The 27,436-nt window shown below is 41.5% G+C and overlaps 1 protein-coding gene across 6 annotated transcripts; it reads right to left on the bottom strand.

Annotated features, from left to right (window-relative positions):
- Positions 1-6,142: 6,142 nt before the first annotated feature.
- Positions 6,143-26,255, bottom strand: LOC147431831 (pyrophosphate--fructose 6-phosphate 1-phosphotransferase subunit beta-like). Of its 6 annotated transcripts, none has more exons than XR_015185726.1 (19): positions 25,918-26,062; positions 24,936-25,127; positions 24,346-24,507; positions 23,896-24,017; positions 23,755-23,808; positions 22,532-22,638; positions 22,334-22,439; positions 22,184-22,247; positions 21,932-22,020; positions 21,644-21,775; positions 21,399-21,569; positions 21,197-21,312; positions 9,529-9,640; positions 9,363-9,447; positions 9,233-9,277; positions 8,097-8,165; positions 7,799-8,011; positions 6,611-6,779; positions 6,143-6,539 (listed from the first exon to the last, which is right to left on the bottom strand). XR_015185726.1 is itself a non-coding variant. In XM_086494300.1 (17 exons), exons 2-17 carry the CDS (start codon positions 25,114-25,116, stop codon positions 7,929-7,931), a joined length of 1,698 nt encoding a protein of 565 aa, XP_086350426.1. In that variant the 5' UTR covers positions 25,117-25,127; positions 26,098-26,255; the 3' UTR covers positions 7,436-7,928. The 6 variants fall into 6 exon arrangements, 2 of the variants coding, with proteins under 2 accessions (XP_086350426.1, XP_086350425.1); XR_015185728.1 differs by having other exon boundaries at positions 6,143-6,443; XR_015185725.1 differs by having other exon boundaries at positions 6,143-6,779.
- Between the last annotated feature and the right edge of the window lie 1,181 nt (positions 26,256-27,436).

Below are 27,436 nucleotides of genomic sequence, written 5' to 3'. Positions count from 1 at the left end.
GTGATATATTTTAGAAGACATTATGATCTCCTGTGTCATTTTTGTGCATACCCTTGTCTATATTGCCCTTGGTCCCTTTCCCTAGAAATGTAGTCATTCTTTTTGTGGATGAAATAATGCTTGTGCACCGTGTTTGTGAGGGGCTTGTATGGTTTTATATGTTTCACTAATTTAATCTCTCCACTCCAATTTGTGAGTATGGCAAAAAGAAAAAAAAAACTTTTTTTTAGCAGTGAGGGTGAATTGATGAGATATATTAGCAAGAGAAAAAAGAATCACATATATTCCAGGCTTACATTGAGCCACGGATACCATCATACAAAACCATGAGGAGTATATAGATTCTGCAAGGAGGAGGGAGCCCGAAGCATTCTTAAAGTCTAATGAGATTCTCGAATGTAAATATGAAGACAAAAGAAATAGATTAAACACAAGCTTAAAAAGCTTGACAACATGCATCACGTCTTGTCCAAATTAGAAGAAATAAAACCGCCTTTATCATGTGTAGGTCTCTGTCATTTTGGAAAATCAATAAAACTTTTAAAATACCTAAAATGGAAAAGTGAAGGGAGAGAGAGTTTAAAAATTAAAATTACAATTATTGGTGAAGGCATTGTCAATCCAACTCTATAGTTTCAAATCAAGCTCTGATTCTGAACAACCAGGTAGGTGAGAGAAGAAGTTCAAGATTCATACCTACTTAAGTGAAACTGATGCTTGCTCGGATCTGGAGAGATTTCAAATGCTTTATGTCGGAGCTAGGAGGATGGTAACCAAGTGGAAAGCACAAAAATTCCATGATCAAGAAGAATGTCAGCTACCTCCTCACCTCAATGTCATTCAAGTTCTAGACAGAATTCCAATCCCAAAGGCATTCATCTAATACTCAAATTCCTTGTCAAGTTCTAGCTCTTTCCATTTGGTGATCACGGTGGTAAGTTAAAACTCTTGACAAAACCACTCTCCCAAGTTAGAACTCGTAGTTAGTTAGCTATTCACAATTCCTATACACAGTCCAACACGAGGAAGGAAAACTGCAAGAGCATTCACTGAAGAGAAGAATCACATCAGTACCCTTGTAGAAGGATCAAAGTAGGACTCTCACGATCTTCAAACATGCTCTCACGGTGAGGAGACAGAAGCAAAAATAACCATTAGAGAAGCTAAAAAAGCACGTGAGATTTTTAGGACAATCTGAGTATTTTAGAAGAGCGCATTGAGAGAGGGATGAGAGACTCTCTCATTCACATAATACTTGGCCCTCTGTCAGAAATGGAAAACCTAAAATCAACATTGATGCTAGTGATTTGCAAAGGCACAAGCATATAAATTGGAAATTGATGACAAAGCCTCGCAAGGGAAAAAGAGTCTGAAATAGTGACAGAGACAAAAACAGATTACCATGTTAAGCCCAAATGTCAAGAGACAAAAATTAATTACCATGACAAACCTAGGCGTGGAAAGGAAACCAATGACCTGAAAAAAGCATTCCTGACATTCAAGGTAGTAGGAAGGATAACCCGATGTCCATATCAAAGCCTTCGAACAATATGCTAACCTCAAGCATATCGACAAAGAAGACTGAGCAGATTACTTCTCATACGCTAAAAGATGTTGCTAGAAAGTGGTACTATCACTATCCAACATGTAAGCTCAGAAGTTACAGTAAGCTGAAGAAAGCCTTTATTCTAGAGTTTAGTGAGAACACAGGGGATGAAGAGATTCTTTGTGAGTTAGAAAAAATATAGCAAGACATACTATCAGTAAGGAGCTATGTAGAGAGAATTAAGGAGCTCATTAGACAATTACATGAGCCACCAATTGAGAAAAGGATAAGAGCTTGGGTTTTAAATGGGTTCATGAGCAATCAGTTAAGGGAGCAAGAAGTACCAACTCCTACCAAGAAATTCAATGACTTGGTTCAAAGAGCACTTAAATTGGAATAGTAGGCCAATAAGGAGAAAGGCCAAAGAGCTAGAACCAGCTCAAGTTCTAGTGAATCCTCTTCAAAATATACATCATCGAGCTCCAGTTCATTTAACAACAAGCACTCTGAAGAACCACTCAATACTAAGAAGAAAGGAGCCTTCCCATCGAGACAAATCTTTGAGATTTTAAAGACAAGACCTTCACTTGGAAAGGTAGAAACCTCATGCATTAGTAGATGCATATCAAATCCACATTGCACCAAATGTATGCAATGTATGTACTATAAAGCTTATGGATATGTGTGGAATAACTACAAACTCATAATATACCATTTTAAAGAAGGAAAAGATGTATCATTGATTGCCCTAACCAACCCCAAACCAATTAAGCAAGAACAACTTGTTGAGAACTGATACAATGGATCCAGTACCAATGGAATGCCTCGGAGAGGAAGATACCAAATTTTCTTTGGTAGAGGTAGATATGAGTACTTTTTGGCACAATGTCTCAAAAATGTGAAGGCTAGATTGATCGAGGAAAATATGGTAGAGCTAGTACAAGTGCGCATGATCTAGGAGCTCTCATGTTATTATCGAAGAGAACCAGTTGATCAACACAAGCAAGGAAAAGAGAGCCAAAAGTGGGAAAAGGAAAGTGAAATGTGGAAAGCTAAAGGGAAATCCAAAGAAGTGGACAAGTGGCAAGAGCAAAGGGTTTTGGTTGCTCAGATTAGTCAAGATCTAGAGCAAAGAAAAACCAAAGTGCTCAAAGGCTCAATCCATTTTGAAGCTTTTGTAAGTAGCTTCAATGGTCAAGAAAAATGGAATCCCAATGCCTAGTTTAGTGTGCAAGTCCCGAGAAGACAACTAAAATCCTAATGAGTGGTTTGGATATGAAGAATCTTGAGAAGGAAGTTTTGCAAATCAAGACTGACTTGGAGAATGCTAATAAAAAGGGTCTAGAAAGAGAAAATATTCAAAAAGAACAATCTGATTTTTCACCAAAAGGTTCGTCAACAATGAAGCAACGAAGAGCAGCACAAGCATGGCACTACGAGAATAGCTACCCAGAGGAAAGATCATCCAATTCAAATCCAAGTTTTGGAAATGAGCACGAAGAAATTATGTTACGGTATGTGAAAGAATTCAAAGGATCACGATAGAGCTAAATGACATAAGAAAAACTTTACCTGAGACCACCAAGTTCATCAAGAAACAAAAGTAGAAAGAGTTTGGAATCATGACAATAAAACTAGTCCAATATTAAGGATGATAAAGTATTGTTCATCCAAATAGATTACAAAGTCTAGAAATAGTGGGAAATGTTGTCCATAGTAACTCCGGATGAAGGTGTTGTCCATAGGAACTCTGGATGAAGGTGCTAGTGTAAACATAGTAGGTGAGCACATCAACAAAAACTAGGGATTGCTAAGATGAATCCTACACCATTTAGAAGTAGAATGGTGAATCATCAAACCGTTTAAGCTAGTGGCCTAGTGGAGAATCTCTAGATTAAGGTTGGTTTTGAAAAGTTCAAGGCAAGTTTTCTGTTGATGGATGTACAAGGCGCTTACAGTATGTTTTCCGGGAGATTGTGGCTAAGGAGTGCAAGGGCCATGCACTATTATTCTAACCAATCACCCTCTATACAAGGGCCAAAGAGAAGAATTCAAGTCCAAACTATTAATACAATAACATGGAAGAAAGCAATGCGACATGAAGAGCTTTGTTGGAAATATGGCATGAAGAAGATAGAAAGGATGCTGGCATCTATGAATATATTTCCCATAGCTGAGATTAACCTAAACGTAGTCCTTTTAGATCAAAAAAGGACTCAAGAGTAGTAGCAACGGTACTTAAGAACTTCACCAAATTAAACCAAGGGAAAAGACCGATAAGTCTGGATGGGAGAGCTTTAAAGGAAGCAGTGAACCAAACACTTGAGACAGTCAGTTGAGATGGTGCGGCAACTTTAGATAGCCATGCACCCGACATGGCCACCAAATAGCATTGACATAGAGTTCAGGAATTAGAATGCACAGACACCAAAAGGGTAGTCAATCAATATTTACCTAAAGAAGATCCGATAACACTCTGTACATGGGATAAGGATAGAGAAGGGGTTCGAATCCTTGGCTATAACAAAGGGCGAAGAGACGCCCAACTAGCTATTAAGATATGATTAAGAACTAGAAGAGTGAAACCTTGGTATAGAATCAGAGATAAAAAGTATAAAGATCAAAAAACATCTAAAGCGTGAAGTCAAAGAAAAATCCAAACATCCTTTCAAAATATAGAGATGTTTTTGCTTGGGAGTACACTAATTAAAATGGAAATAGACCATGAAGTTTGCCAGCATAGAATCCCACTAAAACCTAATCCTTGACCAGTAGAGGTATAGAATGAACCCAAACTCTGCAAAGAAGGTCAAGGAAAGTTTAATAACCTTCTAAGAGTGCGATTCATTATAGAGTTAGCAAGCAATGGCTGCTATTTTCAATTGTGGTGGTACCAAAGAGTAATGGCAAACTTAAGAGTTTGTGTAAATTATCAAAATTTGAATGCTCACATGATTAAGGATCTCTTTTTGCTACCCTTTACTAATATGGTTCTAGATGAGATAGCTGGACACAAAATGTACAGCTTTTTGGACAAGTACAATGCTATAATCAGTTAAAGATGGTCTTAGATAATAGATCTAAAATGCCTTGTATCACTGAATGGGGAGCGTTCATGTACCTTGTCATGCCATTTGGTTTATGTAATGTCCCAGACATGTTTTAAAGATATATGATGGAGATATTCGATGGGTTCATGCATAAGTTTTTAGCTTTGTGAATGACTTCACCATAGTATCATCTAAAGATATGCATCTATCATTTCTAGAGATGGTCTTTATAAGATATAGAGAGAAGAGGATTTATTTGAGCCCCTTTAAATATGTATCTATTGTATGGAAGGGACAACTTTCAAGCCCTATAGCGTCTAGAAATGTCATTGAAATGACTAAAGATAAGATCCAAAGTGCCCAAAGGACCAGAGCACCTACAAATGTGTCTGAATTAAGCTCTTTTTTAGATACATCAACTTCTATAGGAGATTTATTTAAAAGGCTTTAACGTCATATGAATTAACTCAAAAAGGTGAAAAGTTTCTTTGGCCCCCCAAATGTGAAGTAGCCTTCCAATCTGTGAAAGCAACTACTAGCACAAAACCAATACTTTACCAACCAAATTGGGATGTAATTTTCAATGTACATGTTGATGTCTCTGGGATTGCGTTGGGTGTTATATTAGCTCAACCAAACATGCAAATTGATTATCCATTGTACTTCGCCAGTCAAAGGTTCAACAAGGCTGAGCAAGAATATTCAACTACAAAGAGGGAAGCATTGGGCATGGTCTTGAGTGCTACTTTACATCACTATCCCCATCGAGATCTTAGATGAGAATCATGATCATTGTACCCCAATCCACAATAATCTTTTCATGGATGTCTTGATCTACTTACTACTAAAATTTTGGATATACCAAAATTCAAAAAAGGGGAGGAGGAATGTAGACGGTGGGAGCGACCTCTCGGAAGCTTTTGAAAGGTTTTCTATACAAAAGAAGTAGCAACGGAGATCTATATTGTACGACTAAGCAGAGTAGTCAAAACCCTAGTGGCAACACTTATAAATAGGATTCACTAATCTCATTTTGCGACTCTTAACTATCGACTCTTATGCTTGCATTCTAACCTCTAGACTTTGAGCTCTTCTTAAGACGCTTAGTTGATCACTTGTGCTCTTGTATCATTCTAAGTTAGAACCACTCCCAAGCTATTAAGTCTTCAATTCATTATATTTCTAAGCTTTGTATCTAAATCTAAATTTGAATTATTTGTGTCCATCTTTATTTGTATCTAAATCTAAATTTGAATTATTTGTGTCCATCTTTAATCTGAAATGCATCCTGAGTTCTCTTATTCATAAAGTCTAGTGCCAGACTTATCTAAATTTCCTTTATCCAATTCTATATCGAAAAATCATCTAGTATCTGAAGTCCCAAACTACTAATTTACAGATCATCACAACGGCGGCAGGATAATGCATATAGGTCTCTTGGATGGTGCACATATGCACACAATAAAAATATGGCATGCAATAAAAACATGCAAGGCAAGAAAAAAAAACATGAGGCCATTAATGGGAGGAAAAGCAAACAACTGGAGACGATCAATGCACGGCATTGAACCTTTCACAAAAGAAGACTGACATGAGGTAATGGGGAGTATATGTGACTATTGTACTTTAAGAGATAACAAAGATCAGAATGGGAATATGGAAATGGTCACGTTTTATGTACGATGCAACAATATTTAGAGAAAAGACATATTGGTATCTTCCATTAAGGATGGGAGGATCAACCTTCGGACACATTTTATGGAAATGAAGGATGAACATACCTCTGCCAAAATTGTTTCCACTATTGTCTTAAGTTGTGACCAAGAACATTTGCTGCTCTCCAAACACTATAAATGCAGAGTCCAGAACTTAAAAGGCCGAATACTCCCAACCTTGTTTTATTTTTCTTGCCACGTATGACATCCCAAACCAGGCTCCATTTTCTAGAATCATCCAAACATCGGAGTAACCCATGAAGAGCAAAAACTAGCCATTAATCATAAATTGACCTCACCTGTGCATGCCGACGCAGCACATCCACGCAGACCCCGCGGCTCTGTGTACTCCTGTTTATTAGGTGCAAAACTCCATAGTTTCCATTCATACGCAGATACCTTCCCTCATTCCAATGAATCAGCTTGAATGTGTTGGCAGAAGACTAGGATGACCACCTCTGGTGTTAACTGTAGCAATGAAGTAACACCCTTCACAATTCTACACAACTTTTATGCCCCTCAAAATTTTCAATTATAGCTGCCCAGCTTAAACCTGAAATTTTTTCAACTCCAGTTTCTTACTAGGTTTACCCGCATGGTAGTAAATTAAACAGGTAATATTTGTACACTTGTAAATTGAAGGCATTTGAGAAAGATGTCCATTGACCACTTACAACCTAATACTAGACTTGTAATGAGCCACAAAGCTGGCTCAAGCCTTAAAAAAAGCTTAGGTCAAGATAATAGTAAATGCAATGTGACTTTTGTATATGACACCAAAACCTCACGAGACTTCTTACGTTCGCGTCTAAGATTAAAACGAGTTTTGCAAACAAAATTTACATGAAATCTCAAAAGTAAAAAGTTCACTTTTTCTAAAATTAGCAAATTGTACGTAAAACCACACTTCATAACCTAATTTGTAGGAATAAAAATACATTTGTCATGTACTTATTGAGAAATTTTCCAAAGAAAGTTGGGCCTGCTTAAAAATGACTTTATTTACAAGAAAATAAAAAAAAAGATATCTGTCTCCACAAATTAGTTGTTGAAGATGGCCATTAAAAGACACCTTCAGACCTTCATTTAGCTTTGTACCATTTTTTATCATCGCATATTGAGTGTAGGTCATCATTCCCTGAGTTTTCTATTTAGATAACTTGAGTGGTGATGATGAGTTTTTTACAAAAGTCTAAGAGCCACAAAAGTGGCTTTTCGTTTTACAAGACTAGTGTTAAACTGAACGAAAAACCGAACTTTGGAAAAAGCTGCCTCCTTCGCTATGCTCAAAAACCTATATCCACTCATTTGGCTTCATGTGCAAATGAAAATAATCATCTCTGATACCCAACGCTTGCTTTACTCTTGGCACACCCAACAAAAGAGTCATAATAACGAACGGTTCACAACGACCCAGAAAAAAAATTACAAAACTGCTAAGTCTGCAGCTGTCCCATTGGCAGAGCACAAAGTGCAGAAGTGCTTACTCATGAAAAGAAGCCTAACTCTTCAATCTGGCGACACCACATGCTGTCCCTCGTTTGATCGCAGAGCATTTATTTGACTGGGCCCTCAATTGAACGCCTACTCTTATCAAATGTCTGGCTACTTCTTTGTCTAAAAAACAACTTGACAACCTTGTTCCAACATCAATGTGAAATTCGTATCCTCTGCTGTCGGACCCGTGAATTGTATGGGACCTGCAGCAGAAACAAGCAAATCTAGTTTACCTATCTTCTCAATCCTTTTACCACCGCACAAAAGCACTATCAAAAGCTTTTTGACCTGGACTGCAGAATCTATCTTCAAAAGCCCATTCCTGCCGCACTGACGCAAACTTCTTGAAAGGAGCACCTGAATTTAAAGCAAAACAGTTAGTAATGATTCTGTTTAGACTAAATATGCATAAGGCTTATGAACAAATTTTTCTAGGTATTACAGCAGTCGTCAACCATAAGGTCTTGGGTACAATCAGTCTGCTGATAACCTTTGAATGATATAAAAGACTTCCTAGTCATACCTAACGTGGCACTTGTGGCTACATGGGCTGTACAGAGCTGAGACTTGCAGAGGGCAACACCATCATAGCATGCCATATAAACAAAGATGACAAAGTGCTAGATGTCGGATATCTCCTTCATTGGACCAAAGTCGCCACTTGGTTGGACATCTCAAAAATGTCAGATATGGTATAGTGACTGAATCCTTCAAGCTGCAAGCGTGCAGAAAGGAGCTCCCAAGTCGCAGATTGGACCAAGGATGTATGATGGCAGCGTCACATCTGGTGGTCTTTAAGATCAAGTTGAAGTAAGATCATACATACTAGTCAGTCTTATCTAGATAGCATACGTAACTTCTCATCACAGGTTTTGGATCTCATTCTCTAGCTTCATCTCAAAGCCAACCTATAACACAGAGCTTCATCCTTGCATTCAGAGATTATAAAACCACGATCATCCTAAACCCCGATCTTTCACGCAGTCCAAAACTCAACTTTTCATGTAGTCTCGAATCTATCCTTTAACAGCACTGTCTTAACCATCTGACCAACGTGGAAGCAAAGACCCTCATCATTTCTACTCGGCAAAGACCTCAGTCCTCCACAAGCAGCTACATGAATACACGCTAAATTTTGCAATGCAACCACCTTCTTGCAACAATTAAATTGAGAAATGGATCATTACTTAGGTTTGTTACCCTTGCGAAGGCAGTCATTTAAAAAAAATCATGCATTAAATTCAAACTACTAGAATGTTCAAACTCATTCTTCTTAAATAACCAATTTATTTCCTGTTTCTTGATTGCAGCAAAGAAAAACCAGAGGCTATGTCCGAACCTTGATGCAATCTCTACCAAATTTCTGCCGCTGTTCATGAGAATTCAATTTAAAAGTAACACTACAAGGAAGAAAGCCTTTTTACCATCTAGTTCCACCATTGCTTTTTTAATAACTGGTTTGTTTTTGCCTGCATTGAAAACAGAAGTTAGACAATGTCCAGCTTGAAAGAACCGTGACAGGAAACATACATAGCAAAACAGAAATCTATGTACCTCTTCGCCTCTCAACATCCATGAGCTGAGTTAAAGCTGTTCCTCCAACAGTCCAGTCCTTTGTAGGATGTGTCAAGTTGCCGACCTAAACAAAAGACGATTTTCTTCACAAATACATGAACAAAATCCTGCACTCGCAGTACACTTGACCAGGAAAAGCACGAACCGAAGCTATGAGGCCTGTTTCTCCAGCATGTAGAAGAGCACCAGCCGTATATCCCAAGGCATAACAGTATGTTGCATCAAAATTTGTTGGCATACCGCACCTTCCTTCATACCTGAAACAGCCAAGCTCATGTTGGCTTGGTAGTGATAAAACCCTGAAATATGACAATTACAACAAACCATAGGGGGGAAAACCACGAGTGATACAGAAATACAAAAGGTGATACGTCAAAAGCTCACATTGGCTTTGTCAAGATAGAACTAGCTTCTATCTTCTAGACCTTTCTATTTTAAAATCAAAAACATAACATGATTAAGCAGCGAAAGGTGCAGAACAGAAATTAAAAAAAAACAAATTGCTATCAAAAATATCAAATATGGCCACGATCAAAGCTTCTCTTTGTAAAAGGCTTGCCCGATCAGGCAGGCCATTAAGGTGAGTCTTGAACAATTAGCTTCAGGCATTTGTCGAGGCCCAACAGATGCATGCATCCTTCGTACACAAGCAACTCTTCAAGCATATATAAACCCCAGCTAGCAAGAAAACCAAATCAGAATTACAAACTTTCCAAACAAGGCAAAGATAACGCCAGATTGAAGTATACAGACTTTAATTGGCTTTCCAGCTAAAATGCAGGAAATGCTAACATTCCACAAGCAACTAACAGGGCTGAATCTTTTTCTAAATCTTTTTTTCCCCCAGAAAAGAAAATATTTCCACAAAAAATCACCTCAAGGGCACAGACTCTAAGGTAAAATTACATCAAAGTAATAACACAACAGAGAATCGACCATAAATGGTATCACCAAAAGATAAAAAGTCCTACTGAAATCTGAAGTACAAGATTGCCTCAAATCAAGGCTAGGAATGGGGCTTACGCCTAGACCACCGTCTTTGAAGCCTTCTCCTCAGAAGATTTCTTAGCAATTTCTGCCAAAGAAGGGAAATGCCACTCGTAAGCTGAATTTAGGCCTTTAGAACTGCTGATGTTGTCCAAATCAGCGCCTTGAGGATCAGGACCATGCAGAGGTATCGAAGAAGTATCTGAAGAGGGAAGAAACATAGGAACTATGCGCCTATACACAAGCTTTGGAGCCTCTGTCCTCCGAGCTCGTCGTCTTCTTTTCTTCGATTCCTTTCTCCTGGCTTTTTCTGCTTCACTTCTTTTCCTTACACTAACACCTTCTCCCCCCTTCACAGCCCCATTTCTGTGAAGTGCCTCTTGTTCTGATGCATGCTGCCTCTGATCTCCGACGGGTACAAACTACATCATCATGACCCTTCCTGCCTTAATTAAGGCAGTGGCTAGGAGACCAATGAATAATACTCTCTGCAAGATTTCTCCCACATGGATAGTCGGTGATTCTCATCTTTGGGATTACAACATCACCACAAAGCCCATACATCTACCAATTTCATTTACATGTGAAGCATATTCTGGAAGTAAACCTAGAAATCTAGTTGTAATTGTGATTCCACCATTAAGTCCATTGAGATCTATCCCCTGTGTTCATCTGGCGAGACCACCTATAGCAAAAGGAAAGTCCACACAGCTCTATAACAGACTTGGGTTCTTCCAGAAATCTAGTTGTAATTGCGATTCCAACATTAAGTGCATTGATATCTATCCCCTGTGCCCATCTCGCGAGAACACCAATAGCAAAAGGAAAGTCCACACGGCTCTATAACAGACTTGGACACCCCAAGTCAGAAATCTGGCACGACACATGAGGGAGTCACTTAAAACACTTTACAAACTTTATCATAACTTAAAAATAGAGTCAATACATCTCGGCGTAGTTCCGTGCACAGAGGTATTGGCCCCAAAAGTTGGCGCCCCTTTCGGTATTTATTTTTATATTAATGCTTGAGCACAGTACAAAGACCGAGAGTCCTCTCTGCTAAGTTGCTCGTCAGCAGACAGAGAGAATAAGTGGCCCTGGGTTCATATTTATAGGCCCTTGGCCTTCAAACTCAAAAGCAATTACATGAAAAGCTGCAAACTCAAAAGCTTCAAGTCCCAAAAAGCTGCCAACGTGGATCGCGCAAAACGGTACACCCTGCCGCATCAACACCAACCAACACAGAGTGCAAAAATCCGTACTGCTGCCATGTCAGCACAATTTCCAAGGGTTTCGTAGTGCTCTAATGTCTGTACTGCCACGTCATCACTTTGTGACATATATCACAAACTACTGACGTGTCAAGCCACTAAAGAACGGAGCCACTGTGCAAATCCTGGCTAAGGGGCCTAAACCCTAAGAAGCAGGAGGAGTAGAAGTTTCCACCAACTTATAGGACCCCGTCCGATGGGGCCCAAGTGACAAAGGCATTAAAATAAAGCAAGGAAAAACACACACATGGAGAGGTGCATGATGTGGCAACTGTACCGATCTTCGTAATCTGCGCTCGACCGATGACATGGCAACTATACGGAATTCCGGATTTTCCATTGACTGTTGACCTGGCAGAATTATATGGATTTCCCCGTTTCATGATGACTATGTTGACGTGGCAGCCTGTACGGATTTTCGTGATTTACGCTGGCTGATTTTCAGCGCCAGCTTTTGGGCCAGTTACTTTTGAGTTAGAATACTTTTCATGTAAATTGCTTTTGGGCCTAGGGCCTTTAATTATGAGGCTAGGACTCATTCTCTGACACTCTTCAGGGAGAAGGTGCAGAGCGTGGAGTACCGGCTTGTACTGTGTTGAAGCAATATAAAGAAATACCGAAAGAGGCGCCAAGGTTTGGGGCCAATACTCTTTGGGTGGAATTCCGCCACTCCGTGTCGTGTGTCGTCTCTCTCTTTCAGTTCAGTTGTTATTGAAGTGCTTAAAGTCTGTTCAGTCTGTTCTTTTCTATTAGCACGTGTGCTCGTCTTGTGATAGTGGTCTCATACCATCAGGCGTGTGCTTTTCTGAAAGCATACCGGTCCTACAAAAGAGCAAACAAAGCAAATCAGAGACTACTGGAATTTTATTTGAAGTATCTTCCGGTCCCGACCTCGGACTTATTAGCAACTCCCACCCTTACTTCATCGCGCATCGGGCACGCTCCCATCTTCGCCGTTCTATCTTATAGGACATAAGCCATAAAGAACCGAAGACATGGTGTTCATGGATTCAGCTGAATATTAGCAGTTTCTTCAGGACGAGCTTCACAGCATTCTTTTGAGGCATCCTCACCACAATCTTCCGATGCTGCAAAATTTTCAACAATTTTTGAACTACATGTTACCTCCTTTGATGCCCCAGATGGCACCTCCTCCTCTAGCACCAAAAAGTACGAGAGATTCCAACCGGCAACCTTCTCAGCCATCTGTTCCAATCGGGGGAGTCTTCAGGAATATGGTGCAGCCATCTGACCATGATCCAGTGCAACCGCCTTTACCACCGCCACCTCCCCCACCACCACCGCCACCAAGCTACAACGGTTGGAGCCCATATGTATACCCTTATTATCCGTACCCACGATACGCGCCTAATCAACCCAAAGATTTCAAGGATGACGGCACGACAATCAAATTTTTCACTTTTTCCGGGGTGAAAGGTCGGAAGAAAGCATTAAAGTTTCTACAGCAATTCGACAACATCTATAGTTTGGGGAACTATACAAAAGAATCCAAGATTTCTCGAGCAACGAAATTTCTTAAAGATAATGCTATGCAATGGTGGAGTTCAATCACGACACAACCACATGCTCCAAGGACCTGACAAGCTTTCAAGACAAGTTTTGCACGCAATTACATGACTTCTATGTTTGAAGTCCGACTTTTGGCAAAGTGGGGCAACTTGAAATGCTTGCTACTGAAACCATGGACGACTATAATCAAAGGTTTCTCAACGTGTACCTTCCAACGTCCTTCTTTAGGTTCGTTCCCTTGGAGGCCCAATGCGAGCGATACACCATTGGACTACCATCACCATTGCGGGAATATTGTCTCTCCAAGCAAGTCTCTACCATGCAAGAACTTATGGACCATGCCATGGTCGGCTGCAAACTGATGAAGGGAAAGCTAGAGTTTACCCCAGAAGACCCTCCGGCCACTAACCACAACTCTCGCCAACAAAGAACAAATTCTCGAGTCTCGTGAAACTCAACCAACAACGAGACACCTTACTACAAGAAGGCCGATGTTTTGGATACAGGACGTCCCAACGCACTGATAGACCAGAAGAACCGACGCCCGCGCCGACAGTCGACAGAAACCCAAGACTATCTCCAACCAAACGAGCTAAACTAGCCATTGGATTAGTACATCACATCTTATGGCATACCCCTTGAAAGTACAAATGAATTGTGTCGAGCACATGGCAAAGTCAACAGTTTGAAATCCCTAATTTTCTTTGACCCAGCAGCTACAGAGAACTTCATCCATCCAGAATCCTTGAAGCAAACGCACTTTGATTATGATGCAGAGGGTAGAGGAATTGAAGCTGAGCTAGCCACAAGGCAAACTCAGAAAGTGGTACCACTGTCACAAGACGAGCACCACGTGCCAATAGAAAAGAACAGACTGAACAGACTTTTAGTACTTCAATAACAATTGAACTGACATAAAGAGAGACGACACGCGACACGGAGTGGCAAAATTCCACCCCAAAGAGTATTGGCCCCAAACCTTGGCGCCCCTTTCGGTATATCTTTATATTGCATCAACATTGTACAAGCCGGTACTCCAAACTCTGCACCTTCTCTAGGAAGCATGCCAAAGAATGAGTCCTGACCTCATATTTAAAGGCCCTTGGCCTAAAAAGCAGTTTACAGTGAAAAGCCTTCAAACTTAAAAGCATCTGGTCCAAAAGCAAAGCCAAAAAGATGCCAACGTAAATCACGGAAATCTATGAAGTTGCCACGTCATCAACCAACGCAAGACGCGGAAATCCGTACAGCCTGCCACGTCATCATGTCAATGCAATTTTCAAAAATCTGCCACGTCATCAATTTTTGTGTGTATGCGGGTCCTGCTTTATTTTGATCCTTTATGTCACTTGGGGCCCCATCGGACGGGGTCCCCATAAGTTGGTAGGACTTCTTCTGTTACTTGTTCTCTTAGGGTTTAGGCCCCTCGGCCAGCATCTGCAAGTTGGCTCCATTCTTTAGGCTTTGACACGTCAGCAGTTTGTGACATCTCCCCTTCTTGAAAGAGAGTAATCGTCCGCGATTACAACATATCTGCAAAACAGCTCAAGTTAGCTCAAATATTTCCGAGGGACATTCCAAGGGACAATTAGTTTACTCTTTTTGTCAAGGAGTTAGCTTCTCCTTTCAGCTGTTTTGATCAAGGAGTTAGCTTCTCCTTTCTGCTCTTTTGATCAAGGAGTTAGCTTCTCCTTTCGTCCAGATCGGAACTCTTGATATTCCGGCGTAGTAAAATTAGCCATCACACCCAAACCGTACCGATCTTCCACGGATGTCTTGATGCACTAGAATTACATACCCAGGCAATCTCATCCAATTAGGAATATTCAATGGTTGGCACATCACAATGCAACACAAATGCTCACATATACAGGTTACAAGACGTAGAAACATAAAGTCACCAATGAACACTCCCCCCGCAAATAACCATCCAGGTCCGGGCCATGAGCTGTTCAACGACTCCCTCATCACTCCTCCCGCAAATAACCTAAAAAGGTCTGAGCCATGAGATATAGAGGCCTTTTACAACCAAACGCCCCCCAGACCGCAGCCTGCGTCGTTTGGAGGTGCCGAGAGTAACCACTGCTCAGACTTCTTAATACTCCTCTCGCATAATCATCCAGGTCCGGGCCATGAGTAACAACAACAATACTCCCCCCGTAAATAACCACAAGGGTCAAAGCCATGAGTATGAACAAGCATTCTCAAACATCATTTCTCACTACTCCACCCGGGAGTAAAATCATCAGTCATTGAAACCAGTATTAAAACCAGAGTCAAACATTTCAAATCGGCACCAAAACAGGTTCAAAACAGATACAATCTATTTTAAACAAATTTCAAACAAGATCAACAAACAAGTTCAAACAAAACTCAAACTTAAAAAGCAATCTCGGCATTAGTCGAGCTCGAAAAGTCGATTGGCTTTCCATCCTGGAACCTGCACCAAAAATTAGGGTTAGGTTCATTCCGTAAGGTCGTAGCCGAGCACAGCATGATCCATCAGCTCTTGGACAGACGGTGTTTCTTTGGCGGCGATGGTAGTCCCAAGAGATAGCAATCACACCGAACCTCCAAGGTCATCTGCTCGTAAAGAGACATCTACTGGGAGATGTCGAGAAATTGCAAGTTATAATCTGCTAGGGTTTCCATGGCAAGCATTTCAGGATACCCCACTCTGCCAAAAGTAGCACTCCGAAGGAAGATGTCAGAAACCATATACTTCGGGTTAAAACATATTTACTTGAAAGCTTGCCAAGTCCTTGGAAGTGTGCGGCTTGGTAGCTCTAGACATCTGCATAGCACTGTCTCTGAGAAAAACAGCAGCTCGAAACAAATCTTGGATCCTTCTCTTGCTAGTGATCCTAATGGCTTATGCCTTATAAGACATGAGTGGTGAAGACGGGAGCGCGCCCGATGTGCGATGAAGTAAGGGTGGGAGTGGCTAATAAGTCCGGGCTGGAGGGCGAAGATCCCTCAAATAAAATTACAATAGCTCTATCTGCAACTTTTGTAGGACCTGTATGCTTTCAAAAAAGCACACGCCTAATGCTCTCATACCACTATCACAAGACGGGCCCACGTGCCAATAGAAAAGAACACACTGTACAAACTTTTAGTACTTCAATAACAACTGAACTAAAATAAAGAGAGACGACACGCGACACGGAGTGGCGGTATTCCACCCCTCAGAGTATTGGCCCCAAACCTTGGCACCCCTTTCGGTATTTCTTTATATTGCATCAACACTGTACAAGCCGGTACTCCAGACTCTGAACCTTCTCCACGAAGCATGCCAGAGAATGAGCCCTAACCTCAGATTTCAAGGCCCTTGGCCTAAAAAGCAATTTACAGTGAAAAGCCTTCAAACTTACAAGCATCTGGTCCAAAAGCAAAGCCAAAAAGATGCCAGCGTAAATCACGGAAATTCGTACAACTGCCACGTCATCAACCAGTGCAAAAAGCGGAAATACATACAATCTACCACGTCATCATGCCAATGCAATTTTCAGAAGACTGCCACGTCATCAGTTTTTCGCGTGTATGCGGGTCCTACTTTATTTTAATCCTTTATGTCACTTTAGGCCCCATCAGACGGGGTCCCCATAAGTTGGTAGGACTTCTTCTGTTACTTGTTCTCTTAGGGTATAGGCCCTCGGCCAACATCTGCAAGTTGGCTCCATTCTTTAGGCTTTGACACGTCAACAGTTTGTGACAACCGCTCATTAGTGCTCTTCCAGCGACCATCCAAGATTATCATAGAAAAGCAGATTTCCACATTATGAAGTTTGGCAATTGCGACGTTCTCTTGGGCATGACAAGAATGATGCGACTCTCCAGGTTCCGAACCGAACGATCATTGTGATACAGAAGGGCAAGCCAATCGTCCTCAAAGTTTGGTTGTCCAAACAAAACCCTGAATGAACTCTCTACTTGTTTTATAGTTAGATACTTTTGAACTTTGTTTGAGAATTGTTTGAAAATTTGTTTGAAATAGATGGTATCTATTTTAAACCTGTCTTGGTGCTGATTTGAAATGTTTGACTCTGGTTTTAATACTGGTTTCAATGATTGATGATTTTACTCCCAGGTAGAGTAGTGAGAAATGATATTTAAGAATGCTTGCTCATACTCATGGCCCGGACCCTTGTGGTTAATTGCGGAGGGAGGAGAGTTGAATGATTGAAAAGTGTTGTTTTTACTCATGGCCCGCACCCTTGTGGCTATTTACAAGGGGAGTGAGAGTATTTGTTGTTATTACTCATGGCCCGGATCCTTGTGGTTATTTACGGAGGGAGTATTAAGAAGTCTAAGTAGTGGTTACTCTCAGCACCTCCAAACGACGCAGGCTGCAATCTGGTGGGCGTTTGGTTGCAAAAAGGCATCTATATCTCATGGCCCGGACCTCTTTAGGTTATTTGCGGGGGGAGAGATCAAGGAGTTGTTGAGCAGCTCATGGCCCGAAGCTAGATGGTTATTTGCGGGGGGAGTGTCCATAGTCGACTTTATGTTTCTGTGTCTTGTAACATGCATATGAGAGCATTTGTGTTGCATTGTGATGTGCCAACCAATGAATATTCCTAATTGGATGAGATTGCCTGGGTATGTAAAGCTTCATCCATTCATTTTCTTTGGGGCTTGTCTAACCACATGCCACATCATCACTTTGTGACAGACCGCACTTGTTAGAGGGCACTGATCTCTAACAAGTGTCTCGATGTACTAAAATTACAAACCCGGGCAATCTCATCCAATTAGGAAAATATTCAATGGTTGGAACATCACAATGCAACACAACTGCTCACATATGCATGTTACAAAACACAACGAGCAACGCCGCTAAGCACTCCCCGGAGACAGACAGTCAACGGTATGAAGCCAATGACTACCTCGTCAATCCCCCCGCAAATAACCTAAAAAGGTCCAGGCCATGAGTTCAGAGGACTGGTACAACCAAACACTCCCTAGGCTGCGCAAACACTCCCCAGACCGCAGCCTGTATCGCTTGGAGGTTTCAAGCATACAACCCAACGCTCCGCAAACATCTCGTCTGCATCGTTTGGAGGTTTTCCAATGTACAATGGAACACTCCCCAAACATCTCGTCTGCGTCGTTCCAAGGTTCAGACAATACCAACACAACACTTCTCACTACTCCAACCGAGAGTAAATCACCAAGCATGCAAGCCAGTATTAAAACCACAGTCAAACAATTCAAATCAACACCAAGCCACGTTTAAGACAGATACCATCCATTTCAATCAAATTTCAAACAGTACTCCCTCAAACAGAGTTCAAAAGAATTTAAACCAACTATATAATTCATTCATGTTTTTGTTCAGATGCAGGAACTTGGAGGACGAGTGGCTTGTCCTTCTGCATCATGGTAATGGTTCAGTTCCCGATCTGGAGAGTCGCACCATTCTTATCGTGCCAAGGCATGCCCAAGAGAACGTCGAAATTGCCCAACTTCATAATGTGAAAATCGGCTTTTCCATGATATCCTTGGATAGTTACTGGAGGAGCCCCAATGAGAAGTACCACTTTTTGAGTTTGCCTTGTGGCTAGCCAGGCTCAAAGAAGATCAAGACTTTTAAGCCGTTAACTTTGTCATAAGCTCTACACAATTCATTTGTACTCTCGAGGTGTATGCCATAAATATCAGGTACTAGTCCAATAGCGGAACTAGCTCTCTTAGTTGGAGGCAGCCCTGAGGATCTTTCTGTCGTGGGAGCAGAAGGTTGCTCTTAAGACGTTGAGGCTCGTGAGGACATGCTCGTTGACGCTGTGTCAAACGAGGCCTTTGAAATTGGGTTTAACGAGACTCTTAAAGAATTTATTCGTTGTTACCGAGTGTTCTGGTTAGTGGCCCGACTTGCTTCCATGGTAAACTCATTTTTCCCTTCATCAGTTTGTAGCCGACCGCAGGATAGTCCACAAGCTCTTGCATGGTTGAGAGTTGCTTGGACAGACAATATTGCTACAATGGTGATGATAGTCCCATAGTGTATCGCTCGCACTACTCCTCCAAGGGTATGAACTTAAAGAAGGACACCGGAAGGTAGAAGTCGAGAAACCTTTGGTTATAGTCGTCCATGATCTCTGTGGCAAGCATTTTCAAGTTACCCATTTTGACAAGATCCAAACTTTAAAGAGAGAAGTCATATAACTGCGTGCAAATATTGTCTCCAAAGCTTCCCAGGTCCGTGGAGTATGCGATTGTGTCTCGATTGAACTCCACCAATGCATAGCATTATCTTTCAAAAATCTCGCTGATCGAGAAATCTTGGATTCTTCTGTATAGTTCTCCAAAGCATAGATGTTGTTGAATTGTTGTAGAAATTGCAATGCTTTCTTTAGATTTTTCACTTCGGTAAAGGCGAAAATTATGATTATCGAGCCGCCATCCCTTGAAATCTTTCGATTGGTTAGGCACATATCTTGGGTACGAATAGTAAGGGTAACCATACGGACTCTACCCATTGTAGCCTGGTGACGGTGGCGGTGGCGGTGGCGGTGGCGGTGGCGGTGGCGGTGGTGGTCGAGGAGGTGGGAACAGCGGCGGTTGCACTAGATCAAGGTCAGATGGTTGCACCATATTCTTCAAGACTCTCCGAATCGGAACAAACAATTGGGAACATTGGCAGTTGGAAGCTCTCGTACTTTCTCATGCCGGAGGAGGAGATACCACCTCTGGCATCACAAGGGTAACATGTAATTCAGAAACTGTTGAGAACTTTGCAGCATAGGAAGATTCTTTTGAGGATGCCGCGAAAGAATGTCACAAAGCTCATCGAGGAGAATCTGCAGGTACTCTGTCGAATCCATGAACGCCATGTGGTCTTGGCTTCTTTATGAAACAAGCCCCATAAGACAGAGCGATGAAGACAGGAGCGTGCCCGATGCGCGATGGACTAAGGGTGGGGGTGGCTAATAGGTCCGGGTTTGGGACACGAAGATTCTATAATAAAATTTCGTGTAGACTTTGAAACGCAAACTTGCTCTATCTTCTCTTTGATAGGACCGGTATGCTTTCAAAAAACCACACGCTTGAAACTCTAATACCACTATAACGGAACGGGCACCAAGTGCCGATGGAAAAGAACAGACTGAACAACTTTAAGCACTTCAAACAACATTGAACTAAAAGAGATGCACGACACACGAGCCGGGGAGTGGCGGAGTTCCACCCCAAGAGAGCACCGGCCCCAAACGTTGACGTCCCTTTCGATATTTCTTTACATTGCTTCTTTCGGTATTTCTTTATATTGCTTCAACTCAAAACACTTCCCATGGTTGTGCTCTATATCTCCCGCGGGTAGACTGCGGGAGTGAGAGCCCATGGGTCATATTTGAAGGCCCTTGGCCTTTCAAAAGCAGTTTACATTGGCCCAAAAGCACTTAATCCAGAAGCTGTCAGCGCTTTTCAGGAAATCTGAAATGCTGCCACGTGGCATTGTCAGCACGAATTGCGGAGGTGTCCGTACAATCCTGCCATGTCATCATCTATTAGTGTGATTCGCGGGCTGAGCCGTACAGGATGCCACGTCATCATTTGTCCATGCAAATTTGTGGGTGCTTTATTTTATTATGGGCCCCACCGGACGGGAACCCCATAAGTTGGTTCAAACTTCTTCTGTTGCTTCTAGGGTTTAGGCCCCTCGGCCAGGATCTGTAAGTTGGTCCTGTTCTTTAGTCCCGTTCTTTAGTGGCTTGACAGTCAGCAGTTTGTCACATATTGCTCGACAGAAGAGATGCAAGAGCATGTACGCACAATTACAATAGAAAATATTGCAAGGGTTGACCAAGTCTGTAAGATGCTGGCAAAACACTAGATTCTAGAAGAAGATAATCAATCAATTTTTAGCCAACAAAAGAATGAAGGCCAACTAATAAAAATTTGAATCCCAACACTCTAGAGTTGAGCAGTAGACTGAGCAGACGCTACGCAGCCAAGTGCAAACTGTACTAGAAGAAAAGCAGGCAGACAGTAGACACTTGAAAGTCCCAGAATACAAGACCATACCCAAAAAAGTGTGACTGACCCTTGAAGGTCCCAGAGTATGAGCCTGCACTTTTGCGCCTTGCAAGTTCTGTTTCAACCATGCTAATCAGCATCTTCTCGGTTTCAATTTTTGCAACCTAGTGAAACAAGATGGGCTAGAATTGAGTGTATGCTGTCAACAGTACAGAGATGTACAAAAAGGACATAAAGAAGACATACCAACCTGAACGTTTCCATGGGGATCTCTCTCCAACATTAATTGGTCCCGAATAGTTTGAGGTAAAAAATCAAAAAGGGCACGAGATTGAGGTTGAAGCTTGGCCTTCCAAAGGCCATCGTCGCCAACTATACCCTGTGCTAAAATCTCGTTGAGTTCTGCTATGAGTTGTTGAACCTGTAACAACATGGAGAATAAGTTGCACAAAGAACCACCTTCAGCACGGATTTAGCCAGCCAGCAAAAATGTACCTCGGGAATGAAATCAATCAAGCCCTCCGGAATGAGTATCACTCCATAGTTTTTACCATGTTCAGCACGCTTCACAATAACATCTGTAATAAATTCTGTAACCTGTTTTAAAGTCTGTTTAAACTGGGCAACCTGAAATAGCAGCACATACACAGTACTGAGTGGCTGTCTTCATACCATTAAGATGAGCAACTCTCACTATTGGCCTGTTACCATAATGTTTTTTTATCTTTCCAAGCTCCACAAATTCAAATAAAGGCTCAGATTAAAAATGCATAAACAGCTTACTTCTTCACCGATAACTGCGATGTTGGGATGTGTCTGTAATGCACATTCCAATGTGATGTGGGATGCAGCTCTGCCCATCAATCGTACAACTACAGGTAAAAAGATCTTATATCACAACTGCAAACCCACCAGCCATATAGAAATGAACAATAAACCATTCACATTTTCATCACGCAACAACACCCCTTGCATAAAAGCTACCTATAAAAACAGGCACACGACAGACTTTCTCCAACAGACGAGAAAACTTACAGTGGTAATATTTGCCCGTTGAACGAGCATCCACCATGACATTGCCTATCATTTCTGCATAAATCTGTGCAAATGAAACAGTTAGTTATGCCTCACCTTTGGCAAATCATTGTAGCTTGACAAAGGTAGTAATAAGACTGCGTCCCTTACTTTGCAAGCAGTATCAAAACCAAAGCTTGTTGGCACTTCAGTGCTCTTCAAATCACCATCTATAGTCTTTGGACAGCCAATGACTTGTGTCTTCAGCTTCTTTCCTCTGTTTTGGAAAATCGTGCCATATCACAATTAAGAAACCTCAACCATGCACCCAAATTAATGTTCCCACTTGAGAGAGCAAGTCATGCATACCTGAAATATTCCCCTAGAAGACATGCATTTGTATTAGAATCATCTCCTCCAATCACCACCAGTCCATCTAGGTCGAGCTTTACAGCAGTCTCTTCTGCTTGCTTGAACTGGACATCACAATAGGGTAGGTGGACATAAAGACCGCAATAGCACGTTAAAACACCCTTTAAAAAATGATTATAAACCAAGCTGTGATGTCTGAGACAGACACACAATTCACAACCAATGCAAAAGGAGTCCTTCAATTACCAGTGTATTTATATGTCAGACAAGCCCATCAACATATAGCAGCACTATCTTTAATGGTGGCGGGGAATGAAAATCGTTTTAAACCAAAAGCTTTTGTTGTGCAAACACATGTTTAAATAGAACTACATTATACATAGCACTTTGTGAAATTGAAGATTTAATGCTGATAATAGAGAAAATATTTTCTAACATTGAAAGATGAAAGACAAAACGCAACCTGCAGGCTTGAATACTAACTAGCTCCAAAGCCATAATTTAAACAAATGGACAAAGCTGATAATATATATTCCGGTAATAGTATCAGTGCTGGTAGGCAGATTAGACAATTCAAGTACATAGGCTACCCTTATTTTGTACTCTTATTCCTGGACAAAATCCCTCTTTTTGGGTTTACTCATCAGCATATGTTTAATCATATCAATCAACGCATGCATGAGAGACAACGAGAGACAGAGAGAGAGGCTTCCTAACTGTTTTCCATAATATGTTAAGAAATGCTGAATAAGTGAGAATAGAACCCATATCATGCATGGAAGGAAACAAAAGCATTTATTCCAATTTCATGACATGACACCTCAGCCAAAACAGAAGGAAAATAAAGGCTTGATCTTGTATAAGCTTTCACTTCAAAGAAGTGCAGACGCACAAGAAAAAACTGTCACTTAATGGGGGTCTCATAAGAGACCCGATGAATCCTTCACAAGGCTGAGCTCTATAGTAATCCACAGTCATGAGTATTTGGGCAACATCAATACTAGACAACAAGGTTATGCAAACAATGAGACTATGTCTTGACTAGACACAAGGGTAAACAACAGCCCTGCTCCTCACATCCGTATGCATACCTATTGATCTAAATGATCATTTGCAAGAATGGCAGCAATGGACATGGACAAAAGTCAGAAGGGAAAAAAATACTGATTCATGGCAAACAAACAACCACACAAAAAAAACAACCATGTAGTAAAGCCAACCTGCTCGGGGGTCTCGATTTTATCCCTCCCACTGCATATGATATCAAACCCACCCTACAATGACAAGAAACCAGGTCAATGAAAAGCAGAAACCTCGTCAGATTATCCCAAGAAGCACATTAACATGACTAGTCTTTCCACCTGATTTCTGTACGGATAGAGAAACTCGCTTGTTATCTCAACATACTTGCATCTCATAATTCCAGCAGGACCACCTTTGAATCCCAAAAGAGAACTCCCCTTTGCATAATTTTGTAGGTAGTCTGCAGATATATAGATGCAGCTTCAGTTGAATATGAATACCTACTGTGTTACTATCAAAAATGCATCACTGTAAAACAAACTACAGGTCAAAGCCCAATAGCACTTTCCATGAGTCAACAATGTGAGAAACACACATGATCAACAGACAATAAGTCTGACAATTGTGTCGAGCAGTCTCAGTCCCCCAAAGCTGAGGGATAAAGGAGAAGGTGAGAAGGTTACTGCTGATAAATGCTGAAGTTCACCATGAGCTCTTACTCTCATGCTCAGGAGTATCGTGCAGTGAAAGCTAGGAGACTACAATAGGTGTAAGATAAGGCCTGGTACCAAAAATGCCTGCAATAACATTGTGGCCCCCTGGGGCTTGCCCACCAGACAGCACAACACCTATTTTCAGCTTAGCATCTGCCCGTAATGTCGGTGAAGCACTTGGGAGAAGTTGCACTGAAGGCTGACCAAAAAGATTGGGGAACAGCTTTGCAATCTCCTCTGCAGTCATCAGACAGAAACATTATCAGTGGACAAATTGTCAATTGTGTTTTTGACTTCTCCTTTATCTCCCTAATTGCCACCAACAACTCACCCCGAAAGTCCATTTCTTTTCAATCACTGAAATGATGAGTAACTTGATGTGATACGTGCCAGCCTATCTAAGAATTCCTTTTCTGCATGCAGTGCTTACTACTCACTACACTTCTGGCTGATACAGCCCAAAATTTCAGCAAAAGTTAAGAGTCTACTTTTGTAATGCTGAGGGCCAGGAGGTCTTAAGAACTAGGCTTTCATTACTAATTTCAATTAAATTAAAAACCAAAAGAAATAAGACCCTAGATCTTCAATTAAAGAGGTCCACTAGACGATAAATTTCTTAGCACACACCTATGTCTGAGAGACAAAGTTCATAATCAAGAGCATACCAGGGTTTCCGGCAGCAGATGTTGGTGGGCCATGATCTAACTTGAAAGGACTTAGCAGCACAGATGGCAAGGGAGGCTTATGATCCAATCGATCAATTTGTACTACACTGTAAGCTGAAATGTCTTTGCCATTTCCTGGCTTTGAGGTCCCATTGGCAGCCACTCCATTGTCAACTGTCATCTTAGAGCACTCTGCAAAACACACACCACATCCGGCAAAGATGTCATAAATGTAAACCTTCTTGCTGCATTGAGAAACTCACTCCCAGTACATGAACCCCCCTTTCTATCTGGTTGCTCTGTTCATGCTACTTTTCTAACCATCACATTCAGTACCATTGTAACATACAACAGTATCATGACGCTTTGAGTATAAAAGTTTAAGCTTGACCAGCTTAATTCGTCAAAACACAACTAGGTAACTTAAAACTTTCTATGTAAAGGCAGAAGGTCGGGAAGATCTCAGCTTTCAACTAGAAGAGAAATCCTGAGTCCTTGCATGTAGCACACAACCAAGAGATGCATAAAAGAGAAATTATTAATTCAAACTGGTCGTAAACCTGTAACAACACATTCCAAATATATGCTCCTCTAGATCAACCACGTATTATCAACATATGCTCAAGTTTCAGGGCCAAACGCCTTAAAGAAGCCTGATCACCCTGCACATTGCTTGATGAATTCTCCATGGGATCTGAGGAAAACGCATACAGAGATCCCAATACCACGAGCCATTAGAGAACCTTCAGTGATTCGGTAGAATCAGGATGCTTGATTTGACACCAAAATGAATTGCCACCTTTCTTCCATTGCACAAAGGGTGGGATTTAGCGGGTGTCCTCAGCCTTCTAAGCTCAGCAAAATTGATCCTTCACCTCTTAAATCTGATAAACGGCGCGTGGATCCCAATATCAAGAGACTCAGACAAATTTACGTTCTATGCCCATTACCCTCCCCAAATACAACCCCAAATAAAGCAAACCTGAACGAAGTCGCGGCATATTGCGAGGCGTCCGAATATCCTGAAAGTCCTTACAGAGCTAATGAACAAACATACGCGCGCGCGAGTGTCTACTACACAAGCCCCGTTGATAGAGAGAAAATGAAAAATGACGACAAACAATGAGAGAGAGAGAGAGAGAGAGAGAGAGAGAGAGCTAACCTCTACAGACGCGGACGGGAGGAGTCTGCGACCGAAGAGAACCGCTGCAGCTCGCCTAGAAAAGCTCACTCTGTAGCCTCGAATGGTGGCTCGTTGATAATGACAAACAGCTTACCCTCTTCATTTGTCCTAAAGCTTGCATGCTGCTTAAGATTTTTTGGCCAGCCTAGGGCCGGGTCCTACAGGCTGCAAAATAAACTACGCCTACAAGTTACAACCAATAGCAACCTACACCAAGCCTTAGCACTACGTAACACCCATATTTAAGAGGGGGAGGCAATGGGATCAAAGGCACAGAAGTCCACATACAAAGGCCGGGAAAATCGCAACCACAAATACCAAATCAAGAACTAAACCTGGACAGCTTGGGCAATGCATGTTAATTTACAATATAATGTTGTAAAATGAGTTGTGGATACACAATGCATGTGTGAGTGAGGTGGTTAGCTCATGTGACCCTAATCCCGGACTACGATGTCACGGGTACAAATCTCCTCATTGTGCCTCGTTTTTTTCGCTGGCCACGTTTAATGCGCCTCGCTTTTTTCACGACGCGCCTCGTTTTTTCCGTTGGCCAGGTTTAGTGCACCTCGAGATCCCGCCCCCCAACCCCAACCGTCGATCCCATTACCCCCCCCCCCCCCCCCCCCCCCCCCCCCGCATTATGGGTGTCACTTAGTGCCAAGGTACACCAAGTGGATACAACTTACAAGGTAATAAAATCACTAGGACTGCTTCATTGAGGCACCTTGATGAGTACACCATCCAATGGCCTCGTTTGCATTGGGGTGTGGGTCTATTTGCTTCAAAGTGTGGAAAGGGAGTTTCTACCTTGATTTTAATTTTAGCAAAGCGTTTGCTATATATTTTTCTATGATATGCCTTGTTTCCCTTTGAATTTATATATATTTCAAAGAAAGTTGGTGCGCTTGTATATCTGTTAGCTACCAAGCTAACAAATGATGCTTAAATCTTATCATGTAGCAGATTTTTGCAATCTTTTCATCATAGACGAAGTTTGGTCCTTCATTTTTTCCAGTGTCAACTTTTGTATTTATCATTTTTACAGTTGTATATATGAGCAATTATTGATTAAATCAGGGCCACATGCTTCCAGTCTTCAACTAGCAAGAGGATCACATTTTGCCTATTACGAAAGTATAAAGGCCAAATCTTGTAAAACAATTGTAAGTTTTTGAAGATAATGAAAGGAGTGTTTGACAACGTGTGTATCTCTGTTCGTATGCATGCTTTATTTGCTCGCTTCTCCTCGTGCCTATTTGCGAGGAAAGCAGCTTAGTGCTTCCATGTGAAAACTCTACTTGTCAGCATATGTGTC

This window comes from Adiantum capillus-veneris, chromosome 21 (genome assembly GCF_014529385.1).
Source record: "Adiantum capillus-veneris isolate H3 chromosome 21, ASM1452938v2, whole genome shotgun sequence".
NCBI lineage: Eukaryota > Viridiplantae > Streptophyta > Polypodiopsida > Polypodiales > Pteridaceae > Adiantum > Adiantum capillus-veneris.
Note: the sequence above shows the minus strand (reverse complement) of the source record. Positions and strands in the feature narration are given on the sequence as shown.